Source organism: Sarcophilus harrisii, chromosome 5 (genome assembly GCF_902635505.1).
Source record: "Sarcophilus harrisii chromosome 5, mSarHar1.11, whole genome shotgun sequence".
Taxonomy (NCBI): Eukaryota; Metazoa; Chordata; class Mammalia; order Dasyuromorphia; family Dasyuridae; genus Sarcophilus; species Sarcophilus harrisii.
Genome location: NC_045430.1, coordinates 186,397,155 through 186,425,085, shown reverse-complemented (window position 1 = coordinate 186,425,085; position 27,931 = coordinate 186,397,155). Strand labels below are relative to the sequence as shown.

At 35.8% G+C, this 27,931-nt stretch overlaps 1 protein-coding gene across 1 annotated transcript in view; it reads left to right on the top strand.

Moving 5' to 3' along the window:
* The window catches only part of DGKI (diacylglycerol kinase iota), a 552,148-nt gene that overhangs the window by 174,458 nt on the left and 349,759 nt on the right, over positions 1-27,931 (top strand). The window contains exon 3 of the mRNA XM_031939143.1: positions 3,397-3,492. Coding sequence (XP_031795003.1) covers positions 3,397-3,492 — 96 coding nt within the window. The remainder of the gene's footprint in view (positions 1-3,396; positions 3,493-27,931) is intronic.

Below are 27,931 nucleotides of genomic sequence, written 5' to 3'. Positions count from 1 at the left end.
TGTGTCCAAGATGATTTTCCTTTTTTCTTGCTCCTCCCTGATCTTTCCATTGAATGGTAATTGGTTCATAGATGTATTATAGATAATTTATGTAAGCAAGTCAGTAGTGCAGTGCTATAATACAGGACTTCAACTCAAGAAGAACTGAGTTCACATGTGGCTTCAGATACTTACTAGCTATGTGACCCTGGATAAGATATTTTGCCTCTGTCTCAGTTTCCTCAACTATGAAATGGGAGTAATAACAGCATCAGTTTCACAGGGTTGTTGTGAGGATCTTTATGAGATATTGTTTGTGAAGCACTTAGTATGGTGCTTAGCATATAGTAGGCACTATGTATATATATCCTTTCTCTCTCCTTTAAATAAGCACTTTATAAGTGCTTACTGTCATGACAAACACTGCCAAATTCTTGGGATGGCATCTCTCAACTAATAAGCAGTTCAATAGGATAAAATGTAAATTATTCTTGAGTCCAAGAACATAAACTCTTAAAGTCTAGGATTGGAGAGACATGGTTGAATATCAGTTGATGAAAAAAAATCTTCCTGGGTTTTAATTTATTATAAACTCAATAATGCACCATTTGTCTGATATGCCAGCCACCCAAAGCTCATGCCGCCTTAGACTACATGCACAACAGAATATAGTAACCACAATGTAGTACTAATCCATGGATTTATCCAGAGGTAAATTTGTAGCATTGTGTACAGTTCCAGGTATTATATTTTAGGAAAAACAGTGACAAATTAATTCATCCAGAGATGTCTGACCAGAATGATGAAGGGATTTGAAATCATATTGTATGAGGATTGATGGAAGAAGCTAAGTGATTTTTCATCTAGAGAACAGATACCTTGGGACAATACATAATTGATTTTTTAAATTGTTTGAAGGGCTGTCAAATGGAGGAAGGATTAAGTTTGTTCTGCCTTGTTTCAGAGCTGACTTGAATTGAAATCATAGAAAATCAGTTGTCAGTTCAATATAATGAAGAACTTCTCAAAAATTTGCAAAAAACTTCTCAAAAAAAAATTCTATCCAGAAGTAAACTGGACCTCTTAGGAAGAAATGAATTAGTTCCTCATCCTTGCAGCTGTTCAAGTAGGAGCTTGATAGCTCTTACTGTGTTCTTATTAAAAGGGATCCTAGTTCAGGTACAGGTTTCACTAGATATTTTAGAGGTCCTTTCAGACTTTGAGATCTGGAAATTCTATGAAATTCAAAAAATGTCTTAAGCATCAATATATATTCTAGGCTGTAAGAGGATTTCTTGTTGTGGTTCAGTGGTGTCTGACTTTGTCAACTCTTTTAGGGTTTTCTTGGCAAATAGTAGTTTGCCATTTCATTCTCCAGCTCATTTTACAGAGGGGAAACTGAGGCAAAAGTGTTAAGTGACTTGCTCAAGTTCATATAGCTGATAAGTGACTGGGGCCAGATTTGAACTTTTGTAGCACAATGTTTCCATAACCCTCCAGGTCTTTCCCAATGAAAATGATTTTGACAGCTTGATAATTGCAAGAGAGTGAGGCTAATGGCCCTAAAATAAGAGTTAAGTTCTCTACTTAAACCCAGAAAATGATTTTGCTTAAAAAACTAATGATATCTTTTTAGAAATATGAATTTGAATTGTTTCCATTTCTGTGAGGTGAGAAAATGTTTCACTCATGACTGAACTTCCAGAACCCGAATGAAAACAGATTCTATTAGGAAAGCCATAGTGTTATCATGTGTACATTTTATGGTTCAAGGTGGCTCAGGTAAAGTTGACTATATGATTTCTTTCAAAGCTACACAATACATTCAAGCCTCTAGTATAATTATGCCAACGGGAAAGCATAATAGCAGTTCTGGAGGCAGCTAGGTAGCACAGTGTATATAGAGCAATGGGTTTAGAATCTTCCTGATTCTGTTATGAGCCTTCCTGGCTCGTCTTCATGTGTTCAAATACAATCTCAGATACTTCCTTGCTGTATGATTCTGTGCAACTCATTTAATTCTGTTTGTCTCAGTTTCCTCATGTGTAAAATGAGCCAGAAAAGGAAATGGCAAACCACTCTCACTATCCTTGTTAATGAAAAAAATATTGATTTGGGTTCAAATTCTGTCTTTCTTACTTAGTATCCTGACAACTTGGGCAACCTGTTTGAGCCTCAGATTGTAAAAAGAAGGGTTTAGATTGATTGACATCTCAGATTCTTTTGGGGTTTAAATCCATGACATGTGATTATAAAGAAATGAGATTGATTTTTTTGGCATGATTTATAGAATCATTCTCATAATTTTATAGTATATTTTATAAAATGTTTTTTTCTTTCTTTTTTTTTTTTTGTTTGAGAAGCTTAGTTCGTTTTTTCAGGAAATAGGCCTGATTCAAGCTGTCAAGCAGGAGTATATAAACTGCTGATGTTTAGTTGCTGTGACCAGCTTTTTCATGGTCTTAAGTTTCCATTTAGCAAGATATGAGAAGGAATATACTTCAGTGGAAACTGACCCTTCATCACAGTTTATGTAGCACTTCAAAAACTCTTCACATTTATTTTGGACAGTGGAATTATACATTAACTAATGACTTATAGCAGCCCTTCCCTTCAGGCTGGAGCAGATGCAGATATTTTGAAGTAGTAGTGAAAGCTCACAATTTTAGGAGGAATTGAGGAAACATCCATTTAACTTAGTTAAAAAAGTCTAACTGAACATCATATCTAAGGAAATATAACATTGTTGTTGTTTTAAATTAAACATCTTGTGGTTAATGTAATGAATTAAAATAGTTTTATTCAGTAAATATTGCCTCTTTTCTCAGGACAAATAAGCAGTCTGGTGAAGCTTATGGGATCCTTCTTAGAATAATGTTTCTAAGTGCATAAAATAAATTTTATAAGATTACAAAAGAAACTATTCATATTGAAATACACTTGTCAAAATATTATTCCTGTAAGATATTTTGCATTATGCACTATCAACATGAATTTGCTAGGCAAAGACAATTGAATCCATCCACTTTTTGAATTGTGATAGATTTTAAATTAGTGAGGCCCACAAGAATGTGCTAATGACAGATTCCACTGATTCTTTGTACATATGGTTAAAGATACCACTGTTCCTAAAGAGAAAACATCTCAAGAACCTAAGGCTATTGCTGTCCCAAATCAAACACAACCCTCTAATTCAGCAGATTTGTATTTCTTCCTTCCTCTTTCCAGAATTTTGGAAGAATTAAGTGGGCAATTTTGTAATGTGGTCACATAAGCACTTGCGCATTCATTAATTTTTTTCCTTTAAAATAATTGTTTAGATTGGGATTTTTTTTCTTCAGTGTTAGTTCTCATGCCTTCATCTCCCCTCATCCCCTGAAAGGAAAAAACAAAATAAAACTGGTCTTTTCTCTCCAGGAAAATGCTGTGAATGGAGAACACCTGTGGCTGGAGACCAATGTTTCAGGAGACCTGTGTTACCTCGGGGAGGAAAACTGTCAAGTCAAGTTTGCAGTGAGTGTTAGCCTCCTACTTTTCTGACCTTTTTGCATTTTTTTCCCTAAAACAATAATTAAGAGATTAGTTAATAGTTAAATGTCATTTGTTATCTTCTGGAATGTAAAGGGGTCTCCCTAACCAATAGATAGCATAGTACTTAAGAGTTAAGGTCTTTTATGGTTTGATTATTTAATATTTTGTTTTCTACACTTTATTTTTTGTGACTAAATCAACTGTCTGTGTGTCTGTGTGTGTGTATGTATGTGTGTATGTGTGTATGTGAGTGAGAGAAAGAGACACACACAGAGACACAGAAAGACACACAGATACAGACACAGACAAAGAGACACAGAAGCATACACACAGACACAGAGACATACACACAGACACAGAGAGACACATAGACAGAGAGAAAGAAAGAGAGAGACACACACAGAAAGACCCACAGACATAGACACAGAGACAGAGACACAGACATACACACACACACACACACACACACACACACACATACACAGAGAGAGAGAGAGAGAGAGAGAGAGAGACAGAGAGAGAGAGAGAGAGACAGAGAGAGAGAGAGAGACAGAGAAAGAGAGAGAGACAGAGAGAGAGAGACAGAGACAGAGAGAGAGAAAAGATAGAAGAGAGATAGAGACAAGGAGAGAGATATTGGGGGTCTGGGAGGGCACAGAGCAGAGTGGAATGACTTAGGCAGAGACCAACTTACACCCTCCATTTGAAGAAACACATAAGTAGAATTTTTATGTGGCTGGGTTCATGCTAGGGTGGAATGAGAGTATATAGCTGTGCCTATCCACAGTGATATGTGCTCTTGTATTGCTGGGGTGGAAAGGAGTAAATGGCTCTAGAGGAATTGAGATGGAGTACCAATTACCAGAAACTCTGTAACTTCTGATAGGCAAAGCCATATGGGGTGACACTATTTCATATGCATAATATGCTACACAAATGCCTGTGCTTAAATGAGTTTTAATTATTGTCACATTAAATGGAAAAAGACATGGTTTCTATTAAAAAAGGTAGTCTTTGTCAGAGTTGTAAATATCAGGGGAATTATAGTCCTTTATGTTTAATTATTAGATATAGAATTATACATATTGAAATTATTGATGAGAAAAATATGTGGAGGAAGATTAGACTAAGTTACTCAGAGGAAAGAGAGGCAACATTTCCATTCTGTATGGGGAAAAAAGACAATACCACCATATTTTAATGCCTTTGAAGCCAATTGATATCATACTCTCTTTCTTGATGCCTTGAAGAACAAATTACATCATTTCTCTCTTCTTGACAAGAAGAAGAGAGGAAAACATGGGGAGTGGAGTGAAGAGAACAGAGCATTTATTTTTCTACTAAGTAGAGTTTAAGACTATTCTTTCCTGGAGGAGTTACAAGAAAATCTACAAGTGTTTTTGAAACTCCAAAGCTCCAAAAAGTTGAAGCTGGAGTCATAAATTGTGTATATCTAGCAAAAACTTTGATTTTGAGTTAAAAGATTTGTGGGGAGGTTTAGGTCTGGAGAATAAACAGAATTAGTGTAGACTAGTTTGTTAAGCTTAAGAAGGTCAGTTAGACGGCTGAGTGAATAGAATATTAGATCTGCAGTCAGGAAGATCTGAATTCAAATGCATTTTGAAATACTTTCTAATTATGTGACTAAGCAAGCCATTTAACCTCTGTTTGTGTCAGTTCTTTTAGTTGTAAAATGGATATTATAATTATGTTCCTTCCAGGGTTGTGAGGATCAAATAAGATAACATTTGTAAATCTTTTTAATCAAAGTCCCTGGTACACAGTAAATGTTTAAAGAATCCTTCTTTCCTTCCTTCCTTATGTTTAAAGACTAGTAAATGAAGTTTCTTTTTTACCTGATGTTTTATATTTCTTCATATTTTGCTTTAAGTGGTGCAATATATTTAAATATAGTGTTCTTTCAAATTTGGGCTTTTAAATTCTACTACACAATTACACTTTTTAAAAAGTTTTTAAGAGGCATAACTAATTGGAGAAAAGTGTTATTTTCAATTAATCACGTCCATGGCATACCTAGTTATTTGGGCCATCTTCAAAACATCAACAATCACCTGACAACAGTTTACCCTAACTGGAATTTAGGAGAAATTAAATAACTTCATTCATCTTATATAAATTAGACAGTAAGAAAATGATTTATAAACTATTTGTGGTGGTATGGCAGGGAGACCCATATTTGAATCTACCTCCCACATGTATTAGTTTGCACTTTCTCAGGACCTCAGTGGGCATTTGGAGAGGGAATTTCCTCACTGGACATTTGTTTAATCAAGTTATACATTTATGTGTAACTTGCTGTTACTTCTTACTTGTAACTTACTGTTATTTACTTAACTTGCTGTCCTCACAACTGTGTCATAGGATCATACATTTAGAACTAAAATGGACCACAGAGACCCTTATCTATAACTACCTCATTTTACAGATTAGGAGACTGAGGGTTAAGAAAGGTTGTCACTTGTTCAGCATCACACAACTAGTAAATGTCTGAGGCAGGATTTAAACTCAATCCAAAGCCATCCCTCCAGCCACTGTACTACTTTCCACTGAATAAAATATAACTTTAATAGAATGATATGGTTTAACAAGGATATTATTTAGATGTGGAGGATTGATACTTTTATTTTTCTGGGAAAAACAACATTTTAATGATCAATCCTTAAATATTATACATTTGTTATAAACAGTGATATCCACCCAGAACTAGAATTTTGTATCATATAAGACACAAGAAAGTTAATGATAGGGAAAGAGACAGAGATCTATGTCCCTAGTGAGGAGGGGTCAGCACTGAAGATCTCTTAGTAACTTTCAATTTAGCAAGCATTTAAGTGTCTAGTACTGCAAGGCACTGGGCTAAGCATCATAGATACTAAGACAGTAAGATCATGGACTTTAGAGGTCCTCTTATCTAACGCCATTATTTTGTCATGTGCCCATCTCTAAAACATGTAAATAGATAAAATATTTAGAGAATCAACACATAGAAACTTATAGAAGGCCTGGATGGTAAACTGATGCAATTCTAGGGTCAGGATTTAATATCCCACTTGGAGTTTATGGTCTCCCATGGCATCGGTCCACTAGAGAAGACATGGTAATCTGCTTATTTTCTGTTAGAATGTGAGTTTCTTGAGGACAGGGACTATTTTTGTCTTTCTTTTATCTCTGGCAATTAGCATGGTACCTGACACATGCTCAGTGCCCATTAAATATTTGTTGACTTGACTTACATTAGTTTTGCCACAGATGGTATCTTAGATTAGTCACTGTTCTTTTCATAGTTTTTTAGGCTTGGAGCTACAAGTTGATTTGTGTGCAATATTTATATTGACAGTGTTGTGATGACACTACCCCTCTATCCTTATTCATTGCTTTTTTTCATGATCCAGGTGCTCAGTGAAGATATTCCCATAAGGGAATCAAATTGTGGGCTCATAGGGGCCAGCATTCTTCCTAGGCAAATGGACTACAAAGAATGCAATTATGATTTCTCTCTCTCTTCCTCTCTCTCTCCTTCTCCCTCTCCCTCTTCCTCTCCCCTCTCTCTCTCTTGTTATTACTCTTCAGTAATTCTGGTAAAATCTCTAAAATAGAGCTTAGTTATTGTTCCTTTCTAGGGTTTTTCTTAAAAAATTTTAAAATGTTTATTCTTTTCAAAATATACACAAAGATAATTTTCAACATTCACCCTTGCAAAACCTTCAAAATTTTTCTCTCTCTCTTCTCCCACACTCCCCTCCCCTAGACAGCAGATAATCCAATATAGGTTAAACATATGCAATTCTTCTAAATATATTTCCACATTTATCATGCTGCACAAGAAAAATCAGATAAAAATGGAAAAAAATTAGAAATAAAAAAGCAAGTAAACAACAACAAGAAAAAGCAAAAATACTATGTTGTGATCCACATTCAGTCCCCATAGTCCTCTTTCTGCATGTGGATGAGTCTCTCCATCACAAGTCTATTGGAATTAGCTTGAATTTCTGAGTATTTAGAACTAAGTTGAAGAACTAAGAACTAACCAGGAATAATTAGCTTGAAAGTCTATTGGAATTAGCTTGAATCATCTCAGTGTTGAAAAGAGCCAAGTTAAGATTTTTCTTTAGGATGATCTTCCCCTTGTCTACCTCTCTTCACCCTTTCCTTCTTTTATTCTCCCTCTCTCTTTTATCTCTTGTCATTCCCTTCTTCCCTTCCCCTTTCTTTCTCTCATCTTCTTTCCTTTTCTTTTTAAAACACCTTTTGTTGGATAGGAGAGTTTTCAACTTTTCTTTTCAAGACTGGAACTGTCATCTTTCCAGGAACAAAGGACATTGATCTATGCTCAGGGAAGAAAACAGAAAGGTAGCCAGAGATTCAGATTCACTTATGCAAGTGCACATTCCTCCTCCCATTTATTTGTGGTTACAGATTGCTATTGACCCGTTGAGGATAGGAGAAAGGAGAGAGAGAAAAAAAATCTCATCTTCCATCTATGTACCCTTGCTAAAAGATTAAAGACTAGAAAGTTCTGACAGAGAGTCCCAAATGAGAAGACTAAAAAGAGAGAGTTCTATTTCCATAGCTCATGTGGAGAATATGTTCTTTAGATTCACAGTCACAGACTTTCTGTGCCAAATCTTTGATATGAGGTATTACAGAGTCCAATCATACAATACTATATCATGCCAGAAAAGGAAACGTCCTTAGAGAGTCATTAGAGCAAATTTTACTTCCTTTAGCAAGGATTCAGACACTATGTCCAGTTCCATGGGAATTGAATCTTTGTGTATGCCTTAGAATTTCAGAAAGTAGATTGAGGGCACTCAATTGATTAGGTATTCCTCTGATCAACTTCCTGTTACATGTAATTCTATATCTCATTAAGATACCTAAATTGGAGCTCAGCCCTCTCCTAAAGCACCAACCCGAGCATTGGTGCAGCTACTTGGTTTTGTTCAAAAAAGCCAGGAGACTTGGCTCTCTGGCCAAGCTCCTTTTTTGGCCTCTGGCAAACTTCCTTTTCACTTTTAGGATTACAAAAGCCTTTTCTCTCATGATTTCTAGGGTTATTTCTTCATCTCTATTTTGATGTTTTTTTAGAACACCAGGTAACTACCCATGGTAACAAATAAACCACTTTTGGATGAGATGTAATAATGTAGCTATTTATATAAATGTCCCAGTGAAACCTAGGAATGGATGCTCAGGTATTGGTCCCCAAAATTCCTTTTGGTTATATTGTTCCCTATGCCTCAGTTCCTTTACCTTGACAATTCCAGCAGTTGAATTCCTGTTCATCTTTTAAAACCCAACTCCACACATCATTTTCTCCTGGAACCATTTTATGATAATGGTGCTTCCCCCATGGATCCTCACTTAAAATGTGTTTGCATCTCTCTTATGTACTTATTGTATGTTATATTGTATTGGAATTATGCGTGTGAGAGGCAGCATGGTATATTGGATTAAGACCAACCTTGGAATCAGGAAGGCCTGACTCACGTCCTAACTTAGATATTTACAAAAACTACTTTAACCTTTCAGTCCTTCAAACACCTCTCCAAGATCCTAAGTTATACAAGAGTTACCAATTTGAGTTGGTGGAAGGAATTTGCACACTGAGACTTATTGGCACAAGTGAAATCACAGATTCGAATCCCAATTTCCCTCTCCACCCCCAGTATTATTTATATATATGTTAGGATTCCTTACAGTATAGTTGATTACAAACAAAGTAATTTGTGATTAGATTACAGTTTTGGCAGCAGGGTAAAATGAAGTCCTCTGTCCAATCAAAGTTAAAAGATATTTATTAACCACCTCTATTACTCAAGGTACAATGCTAGACACTGAAAATACAAAACATAACAAAAAATGTCCCAGCCATCAAAACCAACTTAAATTCTACTGTTTCATTCTGGAATGAAACTAAATGTTAAACTTGAATTGGTGCTTAATATTGTCCCAGATAGTTTATTTCAGGGCCTGCAGCAATGAATAATCTAGTTTAATTTGTCCAAATCTAGTAGATCTATTTCATTTTGTTTTTGGAGGGAATAAGAGTAAAGTACTTACCCAAATTTGAATACAGGTCCTTTTGATTCCAGGGCCAGTAGTTTCGCCAAAATAGGTCTGCTTTAATATGGGTGACCACCATTTGTCTATAAGAAGTAGGAATTTGTTCCTGTCTTAAATTAGAAGGTGACTTCGGAAAGAGCAGAATAGGAATTTGTTCCAAAGGACAAAAAACATTCTACTTCCTGCCAATTCTTTGTCTCTGGGTTATCTTTATAGATCATTGGTATTGCTGACCAGGCAAGAGAAGAAGGAATAACTTTTACTATTTTCATGATTTGTGTTTTTCCTAAAGGGAATCCTGAATTTGCCCCTTTGTTTCTGCAATACATTGCTTCTTGTTCCATCTCTAGGAGTCAAACAGAGCAAATCTGATTGCACTTCTATCTGATAATTCTTTTGGTACTTGAAGGCAGTCATGTCCCCTCTGTGCCTTTTCTGGTTCCATCTTTAGGAGTCAAACAGAACAAATCTGATTACACTTTTGATAGTTCTTTCAGTACTTGAAGGTAGTCATGTCCCTTGAGCCTTTTCTCATGTTCTAAGCATCCCTAATTCCTCCAACCAGTAATCATTTGGTATGAACTCAAGAGATTTCACCATTCTCCAGTTTATCAGTGTTCTTCTTTGACTATTTTAAATACATTTAATTTCATTGATCAATCAATCAGGATGCATTTGTCAGATGTTTTCTATATTCCAGGCACTGTGCTGAGTACTAAGGATTAAAAACAATCCAACAACAAAAACTAGTTCTTGCCCTGAAGGAGTTTATACTTTAATAAATAAACAACATATAGAAATCAGAACATACAAGAAAGACAGCAGATAGCTGGTAACCTTAGAGGGCTTGTCATTAGCATCTGAGAGTGGGCCAGGAAAGGTTTTTTAGAGGAAATAGTACTTGAATTAAGTCTTAAAGAAACCCAGAGATATCAAGAGCCACAAATTGGGAGCTAGAGCATTCCACACATTGGGAATATCCAGTGCAAAATCATAGGGATGTATATGTATAGGGAATAGAGTATTATGTGGAAAGGGAATGTATGTGAATGATGTTGTGTAGAAAGAAATTAAAATGTCTGGCATTTGATTGGATCTGTAGGATGAACAAGAAAGAGGAGCTAGGGATGATGACAGTGAGTTTGCGAACCCTGGCTCGTGGGAACAATGGTAGACCCCCTCAATAATAAAAAGGAAGTTCAGAAGAGAGGAAAGTTTAAGAGGAAGGCTGAAGAATTTTGTTTTGAACAGATTGAGTATGAGATGTCTACTGGATTTCCAGGTTGAAATATGCAACAAGCACTTATTGATTCAGCACTGGAGCCCAAGGAGAAAGATTAGAATTGGGTTTATAGATCTGGTTCTTACCTTCACTGGGGAAGCTAAATGTTGCAGTAGACAGAGTGCCAAGTCTGGAGTCAGGAAGATTCATTTTCCTGAATTCAAATCTGCCTTTAGCTACTTACTAGCCTTATGATGTTGAGCAAATCTCATAATCCTGTTAGTCTCAGTGTTCTCATGTATAAAATGAACAGAAGGAAAATGGCAAACCAGTCCAGTATCTTTGTCAAGAAATCCCCAACTCGGATCATGAAGAGTCACCTATGGTTGCAAAATGATTGAAAACTAAACCTATTGAAGGTTATGTAATCATTGACAGAAAAAGTGAAAGGAAAAAAAAGAACTAGAACAGAGCCTTGGGGAACATTTACATTTAGGGGACATGATATGGATGATGAGTTGGAAAGAAAAACAGGAAAAGATTAGTCAGGCACATAGAAGTGGGACCAGGAACAAATCAAGTCACCTAGAGAGGAAAGAACATTTAAGAGGAAAGACCATTCATGAGGACAAGGTAGGCACTAGTGTCAAATATGGAGGAGTGATCAAGAAAAATGAGGATCTAGAGAGTCCACTAGACTTGACAATTAAAAGGTGACTTTGGAGATAGCAGTTTCAATTGAATAATGATTTCAAAAACCACATTTCAGTGGTTTTAGCATTCAGGGAGAGGAGAAAAAAGTGGAGACAAAGCATTTAGGTGATAAAAGGAAAAGAGATGTAGTATGATATTTTGAGAACTTGAAGGGATAAAGGGAAAGATTTTTTATATTGTATTTTTTATTAAAGCTTTTTCATTTTCAAAAGACATGCATGGATAATTTTTCAACATTAATCCTTGCAAAAATCTCATGTTTCAATTTCCCCCCTTCTCTCCACCCCCTCCCCTAGATAACAAGTAATCCAATATATGTTAAACTTGGTAAAATATATGTTAAATTCAGTATATGCATACATATTTATATACTTATCTTGCTGCACAAGAAAAATCAAATCAAAGGAAAAAATGAGAGAAAATAAAATAAAATGCAAGCAAATAACAACGAAAAGAGTGAAAATGCTACCTTGTGATCCACACTCAGTTCCCACAGTCCTCTCTTTGGGTATAGATGGCTCTCTTCAGGGAGAGATTTTTAAGGATGGGAGCGACTTGGGCATGTTTTAGTTAGCAGGGAACATATCAGTAGAGAGACAGGGACACAATGAAGATGATAGGTATGATCTGCTGGGGAAGATAGGTGAGGATGGGATCAACCGCTCTTGTGGAGATTTTGGCATTAGGAATAAAAGGGATTTCTCATTACTCGAAACTTAAATAAAGAGAAAGTAGGGGATGATCTCACAGGGCTGTGAGTTGAGATGGGGGAGAGAAGAAAGAGCCTAAATTTTGTCAGTGAAGTGTGAATTAGTTCCTAGGCAAAAATGATGGGGAGGAAGGTTAAAAAAAAGTTTGTAATAACTGCTGTGGAGTGAGATAGAAAATCATTTAGGGAAGAGTAGTATTGTGATGGCCCGACTGAGAATATAGAGCATAAATTGTATTATTGTCTATCTTTTTCTCTTCACTTTTTTAAACCACAAAAACATTATGAGAGAACTTTATCAAATACTGTGGTGAAATCTAAGTAAATTATATCTAAGACTTCTTGATTTGCCACTTTAGTAATATTGTCCAAAAAAGGGAAATAAGGTTGGTTTGACATGACCCATTATTGATAAAACTGCTCTTTCTAATCACCAATTTCTCTTCTAGATGTTTACTAACCATCTCCTTAATGATCTATTCTCAAAATGTCCCAGCAATCAAAGGCATTTAATTCTTTTCCAGAGCATAGCAGTTGTGGTTTTGGGGGAAGTCATATTGACTGAAGGAAGCTTAAAAGTAGTTAAGGGATATAGTCTCTGGAATGTAATGATTGGTGGTGGTTTGAGAAGGCCCTGGAGGAAAAGAGTGGGTGATAAGGGGAGGGCAAGAACTCAAGTGAGGAAGTAATTGTCAGATTAGAGTGGCAAGAAAGAAAGTGAAAAAGAGAATTAGTTGAAAGAAGTGAACAGATTTGACTTTTGATTCACTTCTGTTTATATTTCAGGATCCATGAAATGCAAAAATAAAAACTGGATTTCTTTTTTTATCAGTCAACATGTACTTATAAAGTGGTCATAAAATGTAGAACACTGAATTGGGCCTTGGTGTAGCTACTGCAGATTCACAATTCTCCCTTCATTTAAGGAACTTAGAATCTAAACAGGTATTCAGCATGGGATTCAAATACAGCACACACTTATGTAGATCACCATCTCTCCATACCTGAGTAGAGAATTTCATAAATATTCTTCCTTCATACATGCATAGACACAAATCATCACATAGTAGCCTACCTTTGGGGAATAAGTCTTTTCAAAGTTGACCACCTAGAACTTTCCATGAGTCTCTGTGGCCAGTTCTTGAAGCTTTTCCAATTTCATAAGAGCTGTTGAGCTTGCTTTACCTTAGCATAGCTTTCAAACTGTAGCTTATCACCATGCCATGATGAAATCTGTGAGTTGGACTTGAATAGAAGAATCTGCCAAAAAAAAGTACAGGTTAAAAAAATTTTTTCATAGGATTAAGAAGAATGAGAAGAAGCAGATAATTTTAAAGCAAAAGTTCTTGAAGGAAGAGAGTTTTCAGTTGCCATTTTAACAAAAGGCAGAGAATGTGAGATTTCAGATTGTTTTTCTAGGCTAGTGGTCCATTATCTTTTTTTTATGTTTTGGATCCTTTTAATCCAAAGGAAGGTCTATGGATCCCTTCTCAGACAATGACAAAAGAGCTGGGTGATGTGGTAGATAGATTGCTTGGTCTAGAATCAAGAAGACCTGAGTTCAAATATGGCTTCAGATTATTTAAAAGTTGTGTAACCCTAGAAAAGTCCCTCAACCCCTGTCTGCTTCAGTTTCCTCAACTGTAAAATGAACATAAAATGGCAGCTAATCTCCACAGTTGTAGTGAAGATCAAGTGATATGATAATTATAAATTACTTAGTACAGAGCCAAGAACACAGTAGACATTTAATAAGTGCTCATTTTCTTCTTTCTCTCCTTTCCCTACAAAGGAAACTAATGGTACTGAAATACATTTATTAAATTAAAAAGAATGAAATCCAGGTAAAGAAACCTCTGCATCAGGATAAAAATCAGAAGTAATTAGGGATGGGCAATGGATGAAGAAAGACAGAGATGTTTTTAGCTGTAACTTATCTAAAGCCTAATCTAGGAGAGTATGGACAAGTAGGATAAGAATGACTGGTAAAGATTTCTAAAGGAAGAAAGTTTATATGAGTGTCTGATCAATAAAAAAAAAAGTATTAAACACCTACTATGTGCCAGACACTGCTAGGCACAATGGCAAAACATGAAACTATTCCTGTTCTTAAGGAACTTATGTTCTATTGAGGAAGACAGTAAGTTCATAATATGTGGAACACATAAAAAATAATTACAAGGTAGGGAATGAAAGTTCTAGAAAGGGCCTAAGTTTCCTTATCTGTAAGATGATAGGACTGGACTAGAACATCTCTTAAGATCTCAACTTTCTCCATAATTCCATAATTCATAATTCAACAGGGAACCACAGGGTTCCTATGATGGTTTCTCCTTTCTCTCTTAAAAAGGTCCTTATTTTGTGATCAAGGGACATTATCCAGAAGTATCATGAGACCTCTCTATTTATCATTGAGGACACAGGATCTAGGTTCAAGCCCATTTCTGTTGCTTATTGCTTATGGCATCTCCAGTAAACCTCTTGACATCTTGAAGCCTTAGTTTCTTCATTTTTAAAATTAAGAGTTGACTAGACCATCTCTAGTTCTAAGAATATGACATTATAAAGTTTTTCACTATCATAAAGAATCTCTAAGAGGGCAGAGAGGGAATAAGCTTTGGAGATAAGAAAGCACTTCACAAGCATGAAGCCCCAGACATCTGGCAGCTGGTTAAGATAGCTAATCATTGATGCCTTGAGTGTGTTGTTAAAAGGCAATTTACATATTATTTATATTCTTTTAGCCATACTTATGAGGTTAATAATTAACAAGATAAATGATTCTTCTGGTGCCTCCTGACACCCTGTAAAATATACTAATATGTAGTCTAATTATATTGATTAAATTGAATGTAGTTTGAAATAAATGATCATTGGCTAACATTTACAAATATCTTTTTGTATCAATATATACACATATATGCATACATATATGCATATATACATGCACATTTGAATATATATGTATATACATATGTGTGTGTATATAACACAGATTTCCCTGACCTCATTGACTGAAGAAATACTATCAGTAAAGACCTGGTCTGAAGGCCAAATAGGTTAGATTTTATTCTTCCCTCTCCCCAGAATTCTCTAGTACACTTAAGAGGTTTGGAGGGGTATCTGAATTCTCTCTCATTGACTCCAGTCTTCACGAATAGTATTTTTCCAAGTGTAAGGGTTGATCTTCTGTACTTCAGTTCCATTTAGCCCATTGAGTTAAATTAGCTCTTTTACAGAAATATTTCAAAATATTCAAATAATGAGGAAAAGGGGATAGAGCCAGGGTGATATATTAAATGCAGTAACCCAGCAAAAATATTCTAACATTTGCCTCCAAAACACTTTAAAATATTTTTAGATCAAATTAAATCAAGTTTTGGAGTAGCAGAGTCAATAAAAGGTCAGAGTGAGACATTTTCCCAGTCTAAGATAATTTAAGAGGGCACCAGAAGAGGTCTCTGACTTTGGTGTGCATTGGGCATTGGGCATTGGGCAGTAGCCTTTGCAGTGGGCAGCAGCTCAAAGAGAGGTCAGAGAAGAAGGTCTTTCAAGTGACCGTGATAGCAACAACAACAGCTTCAGGAACTCTCAGCCCAGAGATGGTAAGGGAGTCAGACATCCAGTCAGAAAAAGATTATAGGGGACCCTGTGCTGGTACTGAGTGCAGTTGGCCCTGATTGGCATCTCTTTTCCCATAAGCAATTTTGGATCACAGTCCGGGGCAGTGAAAGTCACTTGTCTGTCATAAGGTATCAGGAGTCCTGGTCAATTGTGGCTACAGGAGAACAGTGGTATTTACTAGGTAAAGACCAGTGCACAAGCCAGAAAGCAGTGACCACACTTCTCCCTGGATCACGCCACCTTGGAAGCATCAAAAATTGCAGATACTTAGAACAAGGTCTGAAAATAGCAGCATAGAAAAAACTAAAATTTGGGATAATACTGCCCCTCCTAAGGTGAACAGAGCCCAACTAATTAGCAGATAACCGCAACAAAAAAGAACTAGACTATAAAAACTAATTTGGGGGTGGCAGTGAATACCAAGACACAATCTTAGAACAAGACAACAAGCAATGCTCAAAACTGCAAGCGAGACCTCTGAGAAAAATGTTAATTGGGCTGAAAGCCAACAAAAATTCCTGTGAGAGTTAAAGAGATGAATGATAGAGGAAAAATTTGGAAAAGAAATGAGATGCAAGAAAATTAGGAAAAGAGAACTCACAGCTTGGTAAAAGAGGCACAAAAAATACTAAAGAAAATGAACAGAAAGAAACAGAATTGTTCTATTGATAAAAGAGGCACCCATATTCACAGAAGAAGGAACAACTTAAAAAGAAAACTAGACCAAATGGAAAAAGAAGTACAGAAATTCACTGAAGAAAAGAGTTCCTTAAAAAGAATTGGCCAAATGGAAAAAGAGGTACAACAGTTCACTCAAGATAATAATTCCTTAAAAGCTAAAATAGGGCATGTGGAAGCTAATGGTTTTATGAGACATCAAAAAACATTAAAACAAAAGTCAAAAGAATGCAAAAATAGAAAAAATGTGAAGTAGATCATTGTAAAAACAACTGATCTAGAAAATAAATTGAGAGACATAATTGCATAATTATTGGACTACTTACCAGGCATGAACAAAAAAAAAAAATCTAAACATCATATTTCAAGAAATTATCCAGGAACACTGTCTTGATGTCCTAGAACCAGAGGGTAAAATAGAAATTGAAAAAAAATCTACCAATCATCTCCTGAAAGAGGTCCCAAAATGAAAACTCCCTGGACTATTATAACCAAATTCCAGAATACCTATGTCAAGGAAAGCATATTGCAAGCTGCCAAAAAGAAACAATTCAAATACTATGAAGACACAACAGGATCATGAAAAATTTAGCAGTTTTCATGTTGAAGAAGTGAAGGACTTGGATTATTATGTTCTGAAAGTAAAGAAGCTAGGATTATAACCAAGAATAACATTTCCAGTAAAACTGAGCATAATCTTTTGGAGCAAAAATGGATTTTTAATGAAATAAAAGACTTTCTTGTATTCCTAATGAAGAGATCAAAACTAATAGAAAATTTTACATTGAAACACAAGTCTCAAGAGAAGCATATAAGGATAAGCATGAAAGTATAATCATAATTTGTAATTATTCAGTTATATCAGACTTTTTATGACCCCGTTTTGAGGTTTGACAAAGGTACTGGAGTGGTTTTCCATTTCCTTCTCCATTTCATTTTACAGATGAGGAAACAGATAGAGTTAAGTGACTTGCTCTGGGTCACACAGCTGGTCAGTATCTGACACTGGATTTGAATTCATGAAGATGAGTTTTACTAATTCCAAGTTCAGTGCTCTGAGTTCTATCCACTATGCCACTTAGCTGCCCCATATAAAATTAAACTGTTTATATTCCTATATAGGAAGATGATACATGTAACTCTTAAGGACTATTATTATTAGGATAGTTAGAAGGAGACTATATAGACAGAGGACGTGAGGGGAAGTCGATTTTGTTGATGTGATCTCCAAAATAATAATAATAATAATAATAATATGAGAAAAAAAACACTGGGATAAGGGGGAAGGGAGAGGTAGAATGGAGGAAATTGTCTCACATAAAAGAGTCAAGGAAGATTGTTGTAGTTCTTGATCTTTCATTCTCAAAAAAGGACCAATGACATTATGAGGATGATGTCTTTCATGAGTGTGAATTGGATCTAAGTGAGCTAGAACTGTGCAGAGTCCTCAACCTCACTTTTTTCCAGGGTCATCAGAGTCCAATGACAAGGCAGAAGTCAAGATGACTAGTGATGTCTCAGGATGCAGAGGATGATCTCAGTCTTTTAAGATTAAGATCTTTTCCAGGATATTACTGTTCTGTAAGAAATGACCAACAGGATGATTTCAGAAAGGCCTGGAGAGACTTACACGAACTGATGCTGAGTGAAATGAGCAGAACCAAGAGATCATTATATACTTCAACAACAATATTATATAATGACCAGTTCTGATGGACCTGGCCATCCTCAGCAACGAGATCAACCAAATCATTTCCAAAGGAGCAGTAATGAACTGAACCAGCTATGCCCAGAGAAAGAACTCTGGAGATGACTAAAACCATTACATTGAATTCCCAATCCCTATATTTATGCCCGCCTGCATTTTTGATTTCCTTCACAAGCTAATTGTACAATATTTCAAAGTCTGATTCTTTTTGTACAGCAAAATAACGTTTTGGCCATGTATACTTATGTATCTAATTTATATTTTAATGTATTTAACATCTACTGGTCATCCTGCCATCTAGGGAGGGGGGGGGTAAGAGGTGAAAATTGGAACAAGAGGTTTGGCAATTGTTAATGCTGTAAAGTTACCCATGCATATAACCTGTAAATAAAAGGCTATTAAATAAAAATAAAATAAAAAAAAAGATCTTTTTCAGGTCTCAATTTGTCTGAGGCAACACTCTTCATGTAGGAACACCTTAATGGTTGTCATGAGGACATTGGAGGGTGTACTATCTATCTCTCAGGATAGATAGGCTTCAGGAGCTTGGAATAGATTGTGCAATGTTATGTCAATGTAATATTGCCACTAATTGAAATATACTTCTCTCTTTTTCTGTCTCTCTGTCTCTTCTTTCTCTCTATGTGTCTCTCTCTACCTTTCTCACTCCTCCCTTTCTCCCTCCCTCTCTGTCTCTGGCTGTCGTTTTCTTTGTCTCTGTCTCTCTCTGTCTCTGTCTCTCTTTCTCTCTCCTTCTCTCTCTCTCTCTCTCTCTCTCTCTCTCTCTCTCTCTCTCTCCTTTCTCTCTCTCACTATGTGTGTCTCTTTCTGTCTCTGTCTCTTCTCTGTTTCTGTCTCTATCTCTCTTTCCATACACACACACACACACACACACACACATATACATGTACCTATACAGAATATAACACACACATATATTTGTGATATGGTTAATATGGAAATATGTTTTATATGATTTCACATGTATAATGATATCACTTTGATTGCCTTATCATTGAATGGGGGAGGAAGACAGAAAATTTGGAACCCAAAATTTAAAAAGAAAAGAATGTTAAAAATAAATAATTATTTTTAAAAGGAGGTATATTCAGAAATATACAAACATACTGTACTTAACGTGTGGGAGACACATCCTTTTCTTCTCCTCTATTTATACCTGAGTAGAGAAAGGAGATTGTATTCAGAGCTTAGCTCAATTCTTATGTAACATAGTCCCAGTTCCAAGTCCAAGCCCATCATGGAGCTAGAGCTCTAGGCACCTGGTTCCATCCACTGCAACATTTAGTTGTTTCTTGTATTTTAAGTACAGACATTTCTTAAAAAAGTAATTTATTCTGCAACATCCTCTGCATATAGTCATTCAGTTATCTACCTGAAGACCTCCAATAGGTTGGAATTCACAATGTCTATAGGCAGAATTTACTCAGCTTTCTGGAGAGCTCTGAGTTTAGGAGGCTTTTTCTTACATCAAGCCTAAATTTGCTTTGTTTTTAATTTCTACTCATTATTCCTGGTTCTACTTTCTAGAGGGTAAGCAGAATAAGTTTAATGGCTTGAATTAAACAAATTATTTTAGGTACTTATAGGATGAGAAGCCAGAAATGAAACAATCTTTTTCTTTAAGAAGATTATTTTCTATATGTGGACACAAACACATACATACACATACACTCATGTGTTTGTGTGTGCGTATTTCTCTCTCTCTCTCTGAAGTAGATTTACTATTTCAATGAAAACTAATTTTTTAGGTACTGGGCTTAAAAAGACAGAAATGAAACAATTCCTGTTTTTAGAAGCTTATATCCTATATATGGAGACAGCACGTACACACTCACACACATTTGCTTTACAAGGTATAGAAAATTTATTTTGATGAATAGATGGACAGTGACTTCAAAAGAGGAGAGACAAATTGTGGTGACAAATTAGGAGACTGTTTCAGACATCCAGGTGAAAAATGATGGAGACCCGAATTAGGTTGGTAATGATATTAGTATAGAGATGTTGTAAGGATGGACTTGTAAGATTTGGCAGTTAACTGGATATATGAGTGGAAGAAAAGTATTGAGGAAGAATTATGTAGAGAACTTTGGCATCAGAAAGTATCCTTTCTGTGTGTGGTGTCCTTGATAGAAACAGAGAAATTCGAAGAATGTGGGACATTTAGTTTAAAATGTTCATTTGGCATTGAAAACAGAGAACATCTTCCTTTTAAGTCTTCTCTTTTGCAGGGCTTAAACAAAGGAAGTTTTTGAAAGAGAAGTATAGGTACTGTTTTACAAATTGTGCTCCATTGAATTCCAAATTCAGAGACTTAGTTTTCTATAGGAAGTGTTTCTTTAACCCCTTAGTCCTGGATCTCTTTTTCTTCTGATGCTTTTTAATTTCTGTCCAGCTTTTTTTGATAAAAATAATTTTAAAACAATTTAAAATTAAGAAAATAATAGTAATAAACTTTCTTCCTTGTTTATTGATTCTAGAAATGATTTTGTTTTTATCTGACCTATAAACTGTTAGATGTGGAGTCAGGAAATCCACAATTCAAATTCTACTTTTCTCCTACTAGTTATGGCATTGATTGTGGGCAAATGATTAAACCTCTATGAGCCCTCAGTTTCTTTATATTTAAACCAAAGATATTAATACCTGTAGTCCCAACTTCATAGAGGTGTGAAGGTTAAAAAAAGAATATATGGAAAGCTATTTGCAAACTTTCAAATTCTATCTAAATGACAGTTGTTGTTGTGCTATTATTTTATGTAAAGTTAAGTGGAAAAAAGATAAAGGCAGAAGGTAACTGGATAGGGTTCATAATTCCTTAGTTATAGTTCAAGATGGGGCATAAAATGTATTGAAAGAGATTTCAGTGCTGATATGCTAGATGAGAAATGACAGAACTTGTTTTTGGTAAGAACCACTGTTCTATATACAAAAGAAATCAGGAGCCATACACAAAAAGTAATTTAATTTATCTATTTTCTTCGAAGGGATATATGAAACATTCAAAACATTTCAAATTTAAAATAAATTTGATAAAACAGCATCTACTTCATTTTTACATTTAGAAAATTTCATATAAAGAAACAATTAAAGAAAATAGTCATTGTTCTCATTTTCATCATGTAACAATTGTTCGAGTGGAAATCAGGGGTCACATGATGCATTGGAAAGAATAATGAATTAGGAATTAGGAGATCCTGGTGGATCTGGTGGCTTTCTATTTTTGTGACTTTTAGCAAATCACTCAACCTTCTCTGACCCCAGTTTCTTTATCTAAGGAATAGGGATCCATTCTACACCTCAAATAATGTAATTTCAGAAGGTTCAGAACAGAGAATTCCTTCCCCACACACAGTTACACAACCAATCAATTAATCATTGACTGAGGAAAGTAAGGTAGAAATTAAGGTATTTTCCTACAACTCTAAATACAGTGCATGAACAATTCCTAATCAGTTTGAGAACATTATAAACTTAGTCATGATATAAAGGTTATGGATATCACTTTAAAAAGTTGTGATTAGCTGAGAGAATCAGTCATATTCTTTAGGCCTGGATATAAAAACAAATTAGTTCAAAGGTCTTTTACACTAGCAGCAGAGTATATCAGGTGGGAGCGTTGAAGATTCCAGATTTGAGCTGAAAATAGAAGAAAAAATAAGCTTCTGAGGAGAAAATTACTTTTCCTATTGACTACTTTACTGGAGATAAACTGGACTAGTAAGAAATAATGTATCTAGCCAATAAATAAAAGTACAAAAGATAAAGACAAATGGGATGGTGGCTTGAGGAAGAAGGTAGCTTCAAAGAGACTGATCTCCTTATGGCAGAGTACTTCAAGAAAGGAGCAGATTCTGAGCCCAGCAGAGAGCTGTGCCCAAGAATATCCAAATCTAAAGGGACTTTGTAGGGCTCTCAACATGATTACTAATGGGAAACACATCAATGGTGGCTAGTGAGCTTTAGTTTTAGTAATACAGCCTCACAGGGTTACCCCTTGGAACCCAAGATAAGAACTACCTTTTGGGATTCCACCCTGTGAATGTGGAGAGTAGCATAGAGAGAGTGTTGGAGATAATAATAAGCAAAGGATCATAATCCTTGCATTACTTGCCTCACATGATGGTTGTGAGGATGAAGTGAGAGAATGTCTGGCATGTTTTATACATTTAAAGCATATTTTTTGGAATGAGGGGTCCAGATTTGTGATTTCATAACTATAGGCAACTCCTTGGTGAGAAAATTCTCTTTTTCAATTATGATAGGCAGTTAGTTCCATGGTTGTATTGAGGGATTAAGGGACTTGACCAGAGGTACACAGTCAGTCCATGAGAGGACTTTGGTCATACTTACTCTAAGGACAACTCTGTATCCACCAAACTCACATTTTCATAGAAAAAGAAAAAAAAGATAGTCCCTGATCTCAAGGAGCTCATAGTCTAATGGAGGAAACAACATGCAAACAATAATATATGAAAAAATATGCAGTATAAATTGGAGATGATCATCCAAGGAAAGACAATATTAAGATTAGGAGTGCTAACATGAATGTTTGGATAATAAATGAGTGGTATTTATATAGTACTTTAATGTTTGCAAAGAGCTTTACAAACACAATCTCATTTGATCTTTAAAAGAGTCCTGTGAGTTAAGGTTGTGAATTTTAAGAAGAATTGATCCAGGATTGTCAGTTGAACAGTATATCAGGGAGGCAATGATAGATGAATTAAAGGGCTGACAAACAGCAGTGAGGACCAGGTTAAAGTCGGAGAGCATGAATCTTTAATGTGCTCAGTCTTCACAGCTCTCCTTTTCTTTCTGGACTGCAGAATCCAGTAGAAAGAATGGATGGGAAGGGCAGTAAGCTGGTTATAGTGCTAGTTATTGTTGAGGGAAACATGGGAAAAAGCTAGGGAATTAGGGAGTAGTGATAAATTTTATTATATCATCTTAGATCACAAGGAAATTGGACATAGCCAGAAATGGATAAGGGGATAGTAGCAAAAGTTGGTTTGGTGAGAGATTGGGAGGGATGGAAGGGAAGGAGATCATGATAAGAGAGAAGACCCAAGTTAGATGTCTCAGAGGTAGAGCCATATTTTGTAATGCTCCTTTAAAGTATGGCTTTGTTGGCACATCACCTATGTGGAGGTGTGGACAGTCAAAGAGATCGATGATCTGGGAGCTCATCAATAAGAATGATGAATGTTAGGGATAATAGTGGAGGATTGGAGTAGAAGAGAATGAGCCAGGGACTGAAGTCATATAACAAGGTGGAAACTAACTGTGCTGAGGCTGTTTGTGTGTGTACCTACCAAGGAGGATGAGCTATACAGAGAGGATTTGAATTTCTAAAGAAGGGATGTAGATAAGGTCCTGGTTTGTGGTTTTGGTAATGTCAAAAGAGAAGTCAATTTCCATGGATTAGGCAATGGGGATGTGATGTTTTCAGGGCAAAGCTAATCTTTATTTATAATAAAGAAATGAAGAAAATAGTTTTAAAATAAAAGAGGGAGTTAGAATTATACCAGTCAGAGAGCAGGATTTAATAGGTTGAAAGGGAGGGGAGTTACTGTGATAAAGTTGGATGGAACCAAGTCAGGGATGGGACAGCTAAGTAGCTCATTGGACAGAGTACTGGTCCTTGAAGTCAGGAAGGCTCCTCTTCCTGAGTTCAAATCTGGCTTCAGGCATTTACCAGTTTCTAGGTAAATCATTTGACTTTGTTTATCTCAGTTTCTCATCTGTAAAATGATCTGGAGAAACCATTCCAATATCCAAGAAAATCCCAAATAGGGTCATGAAAATTTAGATATGACTAAAATCACTAAACAGCAACAAAATTAGGGATTTAATCTGGATCTATCAATTTTTTTAAAAATAAAATTTTTGATAACAATATCAATATAATTAATTTTTTGTGATCTTATTTATTTTTGTCAGATTGACAAAGGAACATACAAAGAAAATAAAGAACCATTGATTTAATTAAATCCAGCAGAGATGAGAGATTTGTGTTCAGAAAAATGGATGGCAATAATGTTAAATGGAAGATTGAACTGATAGATAGAATAAGACATAGTCTCTAGTTATAGTCTTCTAAGACACACGAGACAGAACTGAAGGGGTAATTTGGTAGAATAGGAAGAAACAAAGGGCTTAGCTTGGGGCACTAAAAGGTAGCAAATGATGTCTAAACACATAGATAGTGACATCAATAGACACAAAGTACCTTCACACATATAGATACAATCCATTTGGAAGACCTACATCCAAAACATGTGCTCAAGTAATTGTGATTCCATTTGTCTCTTCCTTGCATGGGTGTTTATAGATGATTGGATTTAGAACTAGAAAAATAAAGAAGTTTACTATTGGTATTTTAGTCACCTAGTCCAGCCTTCTCACTTCTAATTTTATAGATGAGGGAATAAATCCAAAAAGGTTGACCTTCCCAAAGTAGCAAGTAATCCAGGGTTTTGATTCCATTTTCTACTGCACTGTATTGCTTTTGATTTTTGTATTCTCAGATCATTGTGCGGGAAGGAGTAATACCTGCTCATAAAAGGAATAGTATTTTATAAACTATAGAAAAATCATACCATTTTACATTAAAATAGACTAAAATGATCAGATACGTTTTGCCTATAGTGTTCAGGACTCTAGGGGAACATAAAGAAAGGACAGGGCATGATTCTCATTCTTAAAGAGTAATAGGAATTCTGAGTGAGGGGGACTGAGCAAAGGACAATTCTCCCCTCTGTCCAATTTTGTCTTTCATTCAGCATGACTTTTTACTAGTCAATTTATGGTCTTGGAGAATCTAACTCTTCCTTTAGATCACTTGTTTTATTTCCAACTGTTCTTCAGAACTGAAGAAAACTGCAAAAGACAATTAATACAAAGCACAGTTTCTTACTCATGCTACCCTGTCTAAATCTACCTGCACACCTCCCCAGGGATTCCTGAACTCTGTCATTTCAATGTAACTGTATTCATCATCTTCCATCCTTTCCTCACCTCCTTCTGTTGCTGCCAACAATGCCTTTAGTCAAGGAGAAAGCAACATTGATTCCTTATCTCTCTGTTATCCAGGAATTATATCTGTTGCTTTTCCTACTCTCTGTTAACATAAGGTCTGTGGTATTTCCAAATCCCTTTGTTCTTCTGTTTTTAAGTCTGCATTAATTCAAAAGGTTATTGAATCCTTTTCTCAAGGAATATATTATCTTTATGATATTTATCTAATATGCTTAATTGCCCATTCATGACACAGTATTCCCACTGGCCTGTGAACATCTTTGAGCTGATATTCCGTTGATTCCCAATGGAATGTTCCCAACCAATGACTATTGTTCTCCACTCTCCTTGTTTCCTTGGTAGAGCGTGGAAAAAGAAATTGAGGATAACTAGTTGAGAGCAGAAGAGTCATTGTGACACAGTCTACAAAGCAAGAAGAAATAGATAACAACCCTTTCTAGATAGAGCAGAAGGGCAATAGAAATTCAGAATGGGTATAGGAATGAGGGGTACAAGGCAAATGGTAAGTGTCATTCCCAATTTGAAGTCACTTAAAAAAACCAAAAAATCTTATTAGCTGCTTTCATTCTTATCATGAGTATCTCCTATTATATCTTCACATTATATCTGTGTAATTATACACAGACAAGCTCCTTATTCCTCTTTCAGCATATGTGGATAAACAAACACATCCTCATGACTATTCTCACTTTGAAAGAAATACAGCCTCATATAAACATTCATAATGTCGTCACATAATCTGAATCTGCATGTCCAGATACTCCAGCAGATAAACAACCTTAAATATAAATACATATGTGGATAAATACAATGTGGATTACATTCCCAGAAGTGATGGGATCTGTGGCTTAATGGGCAGGAGAATGGGTGAATCTTTAGATAGGGAGAGAAAAGATCAGCCTGAGGAGAAGAGTGGTGAGAGGGAATGAGTAGGTGGGTATGAAATAAGGGGAGCAGTCAGACGCCAGAATGCTAGTACCAGCTATGTGCCGTCTATTAATAGTTCTACATTGCCTACTTTTTGTGGGCAGGATTATAAATTCTATTTTGGTTTCATTATTGTTTCATTCATATGTTTTGCTTTGCTTATTTTTTCAGAGTTAATTTGATTTAAAATTCAAAATTTGGGAGGAGATAGATAACCTTGCCTGTCCCCCTTGATTTTGAAGGGCTTCCTATAAAATGTTTTCTTCATATTTCAATATTTCTAATTTGGTTAATTAGTTGCTTAGATCATGATGATAATGACGTACTAGGGCCTTTGTTATTCTTGCTTTTTTTCATGATCTTGATCAGCTTGCCAATGCTGGTAGTTGTGGGAACTTCTTCCACGATGGCTGAAGTAATGAATGATTTTTTAGCCTTAAAAAGATTTGAAGGGAGATGTGATACCCATTTTTAATTATGTTAAGGATTATCATGTGAAAAAGAGATTAGCTTTGTTTTACTGGACTCTGAAAAGGAAAATTAAAACTAAAGGGTAAGAGCAGGTTTAAAATCAATTAAATGGGCCCACAAGTACTTGGTATTTTTTCCTGGAATTCTTCAAGCTGGGACTGCATAGCCATATTTTGAGTGTGCTTAAAAGGGAATCCTTGAAACCCAAGAGGATTTGAACTAAGTGATTTTTGAATTCCTCTCTAATTCTATGCTTGTTAATCCAGATTTGTACCACTGATCTAAAAAGTGTGAAGATAATAGTAATAATTGACATTTATATAAAGCTTTGGGGTTTGCAAAGTTCTTTGCCTTAGCACATTATAGTATTAAAGTTTTTCCTTTGACACATGTTGGCTGGTGACCTTGTGTAAGCCAGTTAACCTCTGCTCTCAGCAACCCCTCTGACTATAAGATGTAGAGAAGGTGCTTACATGCACAGCTAGAAAGAGTTTTCTCTCCTGGGAGTTCTCTGTAACAGTGAACTTGCATATGTAGTTCCTATCACCTTTATATAAATGATCCCATTTGAGCCTCCTAACAATTGTGTGAGGGATTGTTCTTATCATCCCAGTTTTATAGATGAGGAAATTGAGATCTAGGTTAAGTTAATCACCTTGTGTCACAGATAGCAAGTCTTTAAAGAAGAATTTAAATCCCTATTGTCCTGACATCCAGCCTGGTGTTCTGCCTACAGCAACACAACCCATTCCCTCTACCTGAGAAGATCATCCATGTGCATACCACATGTAACAGTAGTTACATCTGTACATATGAAGGACATGATATTGTCTGTGCTAAGGGATCCTGGCCATGGGTTTTTTGTTTTTTTTTAATTTCTTAGAAGTGGCTTCTAGGAACTGTGCAAGGGAAGATTTTTGTTCTACTTGAAGAAAACTCTCAACCACCTGCAGTTTCTGAAAATAAACAAGTTCCAAAGCCTGAATGGTAAAGTGCATTTTCCCCCCTTCCCTGAGATCTGAACATTAGGCAGTAGCATGTGCAGATCCTGGGGTGTTTGTGGGGGAGAGAATAAATTCCCAGTGTGCACTGCTTTGAAAGCTAGCTGGTGGCTTACTGCCAATCTCTGTGTTTAGTCCTGGCATTTGGATACCATGGAGCACCAACATTGGACCCAGGCCCCAGAACATACCAAAACAAGACCCATGTGTGAACTCCC